This window comes from Struthio camelus, chromosome 31 (assembly GCF_040807025.1).
Source record: "Struthio camelus isolate bStrCam1 chromosome 31, bStrCam1.hap1, whole genome shotgun sequence".
Classification (NCBI taxonomy): Eukaryota; Metazoa; Chordata; class Aves; order Struthioniformes; family Struthionidae; genus Struthio; species Struthio camelus.
Window position 1 is genome coordinate 3,980,760 of NC_090972.1, and position 10,270 is coordinate 3,991,029.

General features: G+C 60.3%; 1 protein-coding gene across 4 annotated transcripts; it reads left to right on the forward strand.

Moving 5' to 3' along the window:
- The first annotated feature begins 65 nt into the window (after positions 1–65).
- On the forward strand, positions 66–9,113 carry LOC104141194 (adhesion G protein-coupled receptor E3). Of its 4 annotated transcripts, none has more exons than XM_068922949.1 (17): positions 66–271; positions 2,034–2,084; positions 2,610–2,744; positions 2,825–2,926; positions 3,162–3,238; positions 3,773–3,871; positions 4,001–4,169; positions 4,243–4,362; positions 4,457–4,629; positions 5,011–5,181; positions 5,278–5,472; positions 6,026–6,261; positions 6,504–6,570; positions 6,893–6,984; positions 7,557–7,725; positions 7,907–8,005; positions 8,326–9,113. In XM_068922949.1, exons 1-17 carry the CDS (start codon positions 238–240, stop codon positions 8,377–8,379), a joined length of 2,043 nt encoding a protein of 680 aa, XP_068779050.1. In that variant the 5' UTR covers positions 66–237; the 3' UTR covers positions 8,380–9,113. The 4 variants fall into 4 exon arrangements, with proteins under 4 accessions (XP_068779050.1, XP_068779046.1, XP_068779048.1 ...); XM_068922945.1 differs by having other exon boundaries at positions 95–271; positions 4,285–4,362; positions 8,326–8,526; XM_068922946.1 differs by lacking the exon at positions 2,034–2,084 and having other exon boundaries at positions 96–271.
- The last annotated feature ends 1,157 nt before the right edge of the window (positions 9,114–10,270 follow it).

Here is a 10,270-nt window from a genome sequence, read left to right on the forward strand (position 1 = left end):
CTGCGGGTTGGTGTTTTCTGGCCGGGGGGGGGGGGGGGGGGGGGGGGACGACAAACCGCTGCAGGACGGGGGCGCGGCCGGAGCTGGCCAGCCCCGGTGTTACGTGAGACGAGCCGCCACAGGTCTCAGTCCGGGGTGGGGTGGGGGGAAGCGGGTGCCACTTCCCCTCTGGCTCCTGGCACCTCCTGGGAGCTGTCGCTGGCGAGGTCGAGCTGCCGCGGTGGGGGGTGTCCAGCCATGGGGCAGCGAGGGCTTGCCGGCTACCTCAGGGGTGAGTCACAAAACGGGGCTACTTTGGGGCGAAACGGGGCTGGGAGCAAAAGGGAAACTGAGGCACGGTGGTGGCAGGGGGATGCAAGCGGGCTCCGAAGCATGACGGAAACCGGTTGCAATGCAGAGTGATAACGGCCCGGAAAGGCCTCCACCCCGGGAGCGTCCGGCCCCCCGCGCCAGCTGCGCAGGATGGGGCTGGTGCGCCAGAGCTGCCTGCCCCGATGGGGTCTGAGCCTCGAGCGAGCAGAGCTCGAGCTCTCAATTCGTGGGATTTCAGCCCCCGGGAGGGTTTTGAGCCTTGAATGAGCAGGGGTCAAGTCCCAATTTGGGGGATTTCAGCCCCCGGGAGGGTTTTGAGCCTCGAATGAGTGGGGAGTCAACTCCTGATTTGGGGGATTTCAGCTCCCGGGAGGGTTTTGAGCCTCGAGAGAGCAGGGGTCAAGTCCCAATTTGGGGGATTTCACCCCCCACAGGGGGTTTTGAGCCTCGAGAGAGCAGGGGATCAACTCCTGATTTGGGGGATTTCAGCCCCCGGGAGGGTTTTGAGCCTCGAATGAGTGGGGAATCTACTCCTGATTTGGGGGATTTCAGCCCCCAGGAGGGTTTTGAGCCTCGAATGAGCAGGGGTCAAGTCCCAATTTGGGGGATTTCACCCCCCACAGGGGGTTTTGAGCCTCGAGAGAGCAGGGGATCAACTCCTGATTTGGGGGATTTCAGCCCCCGGGAGGGTTTTGAGCCTCGAATGAGTGGGGAGTCAACTCCTGATTTGGGGGATTTCAGCTCCCGGGAGGGTTTTGAGCCTCGAATGAGCAGGGGTCAAGTCCCAATTTGGGGGATTTCAGCCCCCACAGGGGGTTTTGAACCTCGAGAGAGCAGGGGATCAACTCCTGATTTGGGGGATTTCAGCCCCCGGGAGGGTTTTGAGCCTCGAATGAGTGGGGAGTCAACTCCTGATTTGGGGGATTTCAGCCCCCGGGAGGGTTTTGAGCCTCGAATGAGTGGGGAGTCAACTCCTGATTTGGGGGATTTCAGCTCCCGGAGGGGTTTTGAGCCTCGAGAGAGCAGGGGTCAAGTCCCAATTTGGGGGATTTCAGCCCCCACAGGGGGTTTTGAGCCTCGAGAGAGCAGGGGATCAACTCCTGATTTGGGGGATTTCAGCCCCCGGGAGGGTTTTGAGCCTCGAATGAGCAGGGGTCAAGTCCCAATTTGGGGGATTTCAGCCCCCACAGGGGGTTTTGAGCCTTGAATGAGTGGGGAATCTACTCCTGATTTGGGGGATTTCAGCCCCCACAGAGGGTTTTGAGCCTCGAATGAGCAGGGGTCAAGTCCCAATTTGGGGGATTTCAGCCCCCAGGAGGGTTTTGAGCCTCGAATGAGCAGTGGTCAAGTCCCAATTTGGGGCATTTCAGCTCCCGGAGGGGTTTTGAGCCTCGAATGAGCAGAGGTCTAACCTTGGATTTGAGTCCCGACAGTGGGGATTGAGCCTCAAGGGAGGAAGATTCGAGCTCCTGGGGATGGGGGGGGCACCCACGGGGAGGGGGGTGGGTTGGGGCCCTGCTTGGGTGGAGGTGGCTGAATCCTGATTTGGGGGGGAGGGGGTTCTCCTAATGAGGAGGTTGAACCCCTGCGTTGGGTTGAGCCCTGGAGGGTGGGTTGAGCCTGGAGTGGGGGGCTTAGCACCTGCATGGGGGTGTCAAGCCCCAGGGCAGCTGGGTTCAACACCCTCCCCCCCGTGGCACCCCCTCCTCCCCCCCGGGCAGGTCTCTGCTGTCTCCTGGGCTGCCTGCACACTGCAGAGGCCATGGCCGGCTGTAGGTCGGGGGCATTTGGGGGTTTTTGGTGGATGGTGGGGTTTGGGGAGGGTTGCAGGGGTCTGGGGGGTTTGAGGGGTTTTTGGTGGGTTTTTGGATCAGTTTGGTGCTTTGGGGTGGGTATTTGTTGTATTTGAGGGTGGCTTGGGGGGTGGAGGGTTTGGGGGGTTTCTGGATGGGCTTGGGTGGATTTGGGGTGGGTTTTGGTTGGATTTTGGGTGAGTTTGTGGGGATTTGGGGGCAGGTTCCAGATCGATTTGGGGTAGGTTTGGGGGTTCTGGGTTGATTTGGGGGGTTGGGGTGATTTGGGGGTGGATTTTTGGCTGGGTTTGGGGGCTTTCAGGTGGGTTTGGGCTGGATTTGGGGTGGGTTCGATGGTTTTGTATGAGTTCCAGGTGGATTTGGGGTGAGTTTGGGGGCTTTCGAAAGGGGTTTGCCTGGCTTTTGGGTGGGTATGGGGAGGATTTGGGGGGGGGGAAGACCCCCACAGCCGGGCTCAGCCCCACGGCGGTACCCCCCCGCCAGGGCCCTGCGGCGATGGGAGTGACATCTGTGCCGAGAGCGCCTGCTGCGTGGGGAGCCCCAGCAGCGGCTACTCCTGCCGCTGCGGCCCCGGCTTCATCCTGGTGCCCCCCAACAGCTCCCTCCACGCCTGCCGCGGTAAGACCCACCGTTTCGGGGCGGTTTCTCGCGTTTCGGGCGGTTTCTCCTGCCCCGGTGCGACGCCTGCTGCCTTGCAGATGGGGACAAGTGCGCCACCACCCTGGGGTCCTGCGGCCCTAACACCACCTGCACCTTCAGCTGCATCTGTCCACCTGGCTACCGCGGCCCCAACTGCACAGGTAACGACCGGATCCGGCCCCCAGCACCGGGCAGGATGCACCCCCCCCCCCCATTCCCCCGGCCCCTGGTGCAATGCAGGCTCCAGCTCCTGGTCCCCAGTGGGGTGCAGGATCCAGCCCCCCGGTGCAGCTGGAGCGTGGTGGGGAGGAGGGTAGGTCCCGTCCCCCATGCAACGCGGGGTCCGGCCGCGGCGCGCTGAGCTCTGATTGTGCCGGCGTCGCCGCCTCCTCCCAGAGCGGTTTTTCGCCTGCGAACCCCAAATCCTGCAGGATGACGCTTTCCGGAGCTGCTGGCGGCACTCAGACTTAGGGGTACGTGGGTCCTGCGGGAACAGCCTGCTTTGGGGGGAAAAGGGCCCGTTTTGGATGCAGAGGGGCTATTGGGGGCAGACAGGGTCCGTTTTGGGTGGAAAGGGGCTGCTTTAAGTGGCAGAGGGATGTTTGGGGTGGAAAAGGGCCATTTTGGGTGGGGAGAACATGCTTTTGGGGTGGTGAGGGCCCACTTTGGGTGGAAAGGGGACATTTGGGGCATGGAAGGCCCATTTTGGGAGGAAAAAGGGCCATTCAGGGCCGAGGGGGTGTGCTTTGGGTGGAAAGGGGCTGTTTTGGGTAGGGAGGGCACACCTGGGGAAGTGAGGGCTCGTTTTAGGTGTAAAAGGGCCTGTTTGGGGTGGAGAGGGACATTTAGGGTGGAAAACAGGCTGTTTGAGGTGGAAAGGGTCCATTTTGGGACAGAAAGGGGGCACGTGGGGTGGCGAAGGGCCCGTTTTGGGTAGAAGGGGCCCGTTTTAGGGCAGAAAGGGTGGGTTTTGGGGCCGCCTGCCCAAGCGGAGCTGGTGCCGGCAGGGCAGCCCGGGCGACTTCTGCAGCATGCTCAACACCACAGCCCAGCGGCTGCGCGCGGCCTGCAGTGCCGGTGACCGCAGCGGTGACATCAAGCTGCAGGTCAGCGCTGGCCCCGTCCCCCCCCCCGTCCCCACATGCGTGTGCATCGTCCCCAACGTATGCATGCATACGTCCCTGCCCCGATGCGCCCGTGCATCCCTCCCCACGTGCACCCCTCGCTCGCCCCAGGAGACCCTCGCCCCGCTTTTCAACACGACAGCCCAGCTGCAGAGCGAGGGCCACCCCAAGGCCGTGGCCGTGGCCGAGCTGCTGCTGCAGACGTCGGAGGTGCTCGTCCTGGAGGCCGCGCTGCGCAGCAGGCACCTCCAGCCCCAGTACTTCACCACGGAGAACCTGAGTAGGTGCCGCGCCGGCGGGCTGCACCCACGGAAAAGCCCCGCGGTGCCCGCTGAGCTCCCGTCTCGCCGCAGGCGCCACGGCCCAGCTGGTCACCAACGGCTGCTACTCATCAGGCACCATCCTGGAGCTGACGGCCGGCAACGACTCCATGCGTATCGGATGCCGCATGGTGCTCACCAACACCGAGGAAGGTGAGGCTGCTGCGCGGGGGCTTGGATCACTGCAAAAATATATATATATATTGCAGCCGCTGCTCAGTTTAACCCCCACCCCGCTCTTCTCCAGGCACCGGCGCCGTGGCCTTCATCACCTACAGCAACCTGGAGGCGGTGCTCGACGGCAGCAGCGTCGAGGAGGGGATGCCGCCGGGACGCCTCAACTCGCGCGTGGTCAGCGGCACCGTGGGCAAGCACATGAGCTTCTCCGAAGCCTTCAGCTTCACCCTGCAGCACAAGACGGTGGGTGCCGGCGCCTTGGTGGCTCCGAAACACCAGCTCAGAGGTGCCCCGGTGCCACGGAAAACACTGTCGAATTTGTCTCTCTGTGCATGAACCTTTGGCGGCGGCGTTTTCGGCACCGCGGAGGGTCCGAGCACGGCAGCGTGTTTTGCAAGCGCCGCGGGAAACGCGGCCAAATTCGTTGCTCTGTGCACGCACCGCTCGTGGCAGCGTCTTTGGAGCTGGGGAGGGTCCAACCACTGCAGCGGGTTTCGCAAAAGGCGCGGGAAACACTGCCGAATCCGTCGTAAACTGCTCGCGGCAGTGTTTTCGACCCGGCGTGGGGAATCCGAGCGCGGCAACGGGTTTCGCGACGGCCCTGGGCGCGCGCGTCCTTCACAGGAGCAGCGCGAGGACGAGGAGGCGTACTGCGTGTCCTGGAAGCTGGCAGGCGCCCACAGCCACTGGTCGGAGGAAGGCTGCAAGCGCCTGGAGGGCAGCCGGTTCCACACCACCTGCAGCTGCAAGCATCTCTCCAGCTTCGCCATCCTCATGGCCGTCGGTGACGTCAAGGTAGGGTCCTCCCTGCCCCAGCGGCGTTTTCCAAGGGGGCTCCAGGCCGGCAGTGGGGAGAAGCCGGCTCCTGGCTGACACAGCACCGCGTTGCAGGAAAGCTTCGCCCTGAGGGTGGTCACCTACGTGGGGCTGTCGCTCTCGGTGCTCTGCCTCTTCCTCGCCATCCTCACCTTCCTCCTGTGCCGCTCCCTCTGGAACGTCAGCGTTGCCCTCCACCTGCAGCTCAGCATCTGCCTCTTCGTGGCCGACATCCTCTTCCTCGTGGCCATGCACCGCATCAGGAATTGGGTAAGGGGCTCCCCAGGACAACCTCGGGGTCTCCAGTAGCTCCTCAGCCTGAAGTGGTGGGAGCTGCAAGGGAAAGGGACCTGGGGCCAAGAGTGTCCAGCTCCAGCCACTGCCCTGGGACCTCCACTGGCCCCTTTGCTGGGGGTCCCTCCCCTCTCTAGGAGGGTTCAGGGCACTGCATTATGGGATATCTGGAGTCGGAGGGACGTCTGGAAGTCTCTGGTCCAACCTCAACTCAACATGGGTCCAACCACATGAGGTTCCTCAGGGACATAGAGTCCCTTCCTTGAGTTGGTTCAAGGCATGGGATTACGGGATACCCAAGGTTGGAGGGATGTTTGGAGGTCTCTAGTCCAACCCCAACTCAACATGGGTCTAACCACATGAGTTTCCCCAAGGGCACATCTGGGCACATGTCAAACCCCTCCACGGGTTGGAGATGCCACCACCTCCCTAGGCAGCCACGTGGGGATGCTGGCAGTCCCTGGGACCCTTGCTGAGGCAGGTCTCTCCAGGAGAATGCGACATCCTCCATCTCTGTCTCTCCTCCCAGCTAGCATGTGCCATCGTGGCCGGCTTCCTCCACTACCTCTTCCTTGCCTGTTTCACCTGGATGTTCCTGGAGGGCTTGCACCTCTTCCTCAACATCAGGAACCTGCACGTGGTCAACTACACCAGCGCCAGCCGCTTCAAGAAGCGGTACATGTACCCTGTGGGCTACGGTGTGCCAGCCCTTGTGGTGGTCATCTCCATTGCCATCAACCCCAGCGGCTACAGGACCGACAAGCAGTAAGTGCTGGCTGTGGCTGGCCCTCTTCTTCCTCAGCCCACTTTTCTCTTGCCTCTCCACCCTGGGGAAGAGGGTTCAAGGTGCCACGAGTGGGTGCTGCTTTCCCTGGGCACTCCCTTCTTCAGGGGGTTGGAAATGCAAATATCGCCACACATGAGTTGGGAGCAGGCTGGTTCTTCACACCACTGTTACGGTGGTTGGGTTTTTTATTTTTCTCCCTTTTTTTGCTCTCGCCTTTTAGCTGCTGGCTGAGCACAGAGGGAGGTTTTGTGTGGAGTTTCATTGGCCCAGTCTGCGCCATCATCCTGGTGGGTATCTCTTTCTCCTCTCTTGGAGCTTAGGCAGGTTGCAGCAGGTCAGAGTTAGAAAAAGAGTTAGAAAAGAGCAAATTGAGATAGCACTTTCAGGAAGGCCTTAAGCTAATGTCTTATGGGACAGAACTGCTCCGCGTAGGATGTGTGCCTTTGCGTTACTACTACTTTTTTGCACTGTAGGCAGTAAATATCCCTTTTTCCCCAAAACTGATTGGTTTCAAGTGGGTGTTGAAGTTTGTCAGCACCTGTCTACCGGCGAGGTAGAGACGACAGCTAGAGCAGAGCCCAGCCTCACTAAGCAGCGTTTTCTCCCCAGGTTAATCTGGTGTTTTTTCTCACCACCCTCTGGATCCTGTGGGACAAGCTGTCCACCCTCAACAAGGACGTCTCCTCTCTCAAAAACACGAGGTGGGTCAAGTGGGTTTCTCCACCGGCGCCGTTGCTGCGGATGCTCTCGCCCCAATGAAAGGGAGGAAACACCAGTTTGGTTTGGTTTGGTTCAGCTCAGGTTGGTTCGACTCTGTTAGATTTAACTTGGTTCAAGTCAGTTCGATTCAGTTCTGAACCAAACAGAATTGGACCGAATTGCGCTGTTCATTTTGATTTGATTCACTTTGATTCGGACCAATTTGGCATGGCACAGAGTGATTTGGTTTAAGTTGTTTCAGTTCGAGTTAGTTCAGTTCAGTTTGGTTCAATTCAGTTCAGTTCAAATTGAAGTGGTTCGATTTGGTTCCATTTGGCTCGGTTCAGTTCAACTTGAGGCAGTTCAATTTACTTCTGTTTGATTCTGTTTGATTCGCATCAATTTGATTCAGTTCGGGTTGGTTCAGCTTGGTGCAGATCAATTCTGTTCGAGTCGGTTTGGTTTGAGTCAGTTCGATCTGGCTCAGTTCGGTTCAGTTTGGCTCGGGGGCCCCAGGGGTGGGCAAGGGGCGGCGAAAGCACCGTGCGGGGCTCAGCAGCACTCACCTCCACAGGGTGCTGACGTTCAAGGCGCTCGCCCACGTCCTTATCCTGGGCTGCACGTGGGGCCTGGGCTTGCTGCAGACACACTCCAGCATGCCGCTCGTGGCCTTCCTCTTCACCGGCCTCAATAGCCTCCAAGGAGTCTTCATCTTCGTCGTGCACTGCCTCCTCAACAAGCAGGTATGGTGCTGTGTGGGACCCCGGTGTCTGGGTTGGTCGCCATCCCCGCGGCGCTGGCAGGGAGATCCTCCTTGCTACCAGGACCATGTTGCAGGTGTCCTGGGGGGGGAGGTTTGCGGGGGTCCCCAGGGGGTCCTGGGGATCAGCAGCTGCCCGAGGACACGTGTGTGTGCGGCTGCAGGTAACAGGGCAGTACCAGCGGTGGCTACGGGCCCTCAGCCCCAAAGCAGACACCATGGAGCTGAACACTATGTCATCATTGAACATCACCTCCGACACGGTATGGCAATGAGCTTGGACACTAGGTCCCCTTGGGGCACTGGGAGGGGACTTAGACATCTGGGTGCCCTAAGGGCAATGGGAAGGGAGGGCAGCTTTGGGCACTGGGAGGGGACCCCAACACCTGGGTCCTCCAGGGGCCCCAGAAAGGGGGTGGGAGCTATTGGGTGGCCCAGGGAAAGGCTGCCCGAACATCTGGGTCCTCTAGCAGTCCTGGGAGGGTGGCGGGGCTGGAGATGAGCAAGAAAACCCCAGAGCCTCATCTTCTACTGCGGCTCCTCTTGGACTTCAGCCCCCAACACAGCTCTATTCCCCCTCCAGGAAGGGGAGAAGCCCACAACCCGGGGCAACAAAGGCTGCGAGTGGCAGAAATGAAGGCCCAGTGCTGTGTGGGCCTATTCCTGGCCTTTCCCCAAGGAACGACCCGTTTCTAGCTGCTTTCTGCAAGGACCCAACCTCTTCCCAGCGTTTCTCTGAAGAACGACCCATTTCCAGTAGTTTTCTGTGAGGATTCGACCTATTTTCAGCCTCTTCCCTGAGGAACAACGTGTTTCTAGCATCTTCATGAGCAGCCAACTCGTTTCCAGCAGTTCTCTTAGGATCTGATGCGTTTCCAGCATTTGCCTGAGGAATGAGCCATTCCCAGCTGCTTTTCATGAAGATCCGACCTGTTCCCAGGATTGCCCCAAGGAACGACCCATTTCCAGCTGCTTTCTGCAAGACTCTGACCTGTTTCCAGTGTTTTTCCAAAAAATTCCATCCATTTCTAGCACTTCTGCAAAGAGCTGACTCATTTCCAGCATTTCTTCAAGGATCCAAACTTTTTCCAGCATTTCCCCGAGGAATAACCTGTTTCCAACTGTTTTTCACAAGAATCTGACCCGCTTCCAGCGTTTCTCCAAGAATTCGACCCATTTCCAGCCCTTCCGTGAGGATCTGACCCATTTCTATGAGGATCTGACCTGTTCCCAGCGTTTCCGTGAGGATCCCACCCATCTCCAGCAGCTGGCGGCAGGTTCCCCGGCCGCCCGGTACCGTCCCCTCGCTGGCGACCTCGTGGGTTGGGGTTTTTGTGCTAAAAGGAAGCAATTAAACGCATGTGGCCTGTCCTGGATGCCTGGGTCCACTCTTGGGGGACATGGAGAAGGAAGGAGGGGACCCGGACGCCTGGGTCTCCCCAGGGGGCTGCAGGCTCCCACCCACCACCAGGCCCAGGTGCATGGCCCCATCCCAGGGTGGGAGGGGCTTGGTCCAGTCAAGCCCCACCTTTCTCCCCTCTGAGCCCAATTAGCTTCCTACCAGCTCTTGATTGACAAGGGGAGCAGCAGGAACAGCAGCCAATGGGGCTAAGCATGCCTCTTCCTGCCCCCCCCAAGTGCCAGAGGTGTCTGATTGGTGAGAAGTAGAAAGACGGACAGGGCTGATGGCCTATGGAACAGCGTCTGGGTTTGGTAGGCGGGAGCAGAGCATGTGGTGGCCTATCACACATGAGGGGGCTCCTGAGTGGCGGCAGGGACAGCCAATGAGCAGCGGCACCCCCCTCTCACAGTGGGCTGCCCATCTGGTTGCTGAAAGCCCGCCCCCAGTGTGGGGCGGGGGAGGTCACGATTGGTTGCGAGCCTCAGAGGGGCAGGGGTGGCGGCCAATGGGGCGTCAAGGAAGCAGGCGGGGCGTCTGAGGGGAGGTGAGGGCCAGCAGCGGTGGTGGGGCTGGTTTGGGGGGAAAGAGTGGGGGGAGCTGCTTCCTCCCTGCCCCACCGTCCCCCAATCCCCCTGCCCTGGTGTCCCCAGTTCTCCCAGTACCATTCCAGTAACTCTTCCCCAGCCATGGACCTAGACGACCCCCCCCCCACTTCCATCCCAGTACTCCCCAGTCCCCTCCCCTCCCAGCCATGGGGCTGGCCCCTCTGCCCTGTCTCAGTACTCTCCAGTCCCCTCCAGTTGTGGGGCTGGATTCCTCCATTTCAGTGCTGCCAGTACTCCCCAGTTTCCCCCAGCTGAGGGGCTGGATCCACCCATCCCAGTGCTCCCAGTACTCCCCAGTTTCCCCCAGCTGAGGGACTGTATCCACCCATCCCAATGCTCCCAGTACTCCCTAGTCTCCTTGAGTTGTGGGACTGGATCCCCGCATCCCAGTGCTCCCAGTACTCCCCAGTTCCCCCCAGCCATGGGACTGGATCCCTCGCATCCCAGTGCTCCCAGTACTCCCCAGTTGTGGGACTGGATCCACCCATCCCAGTACTCCCCAGTTCCCCCCAGCTGAGGGA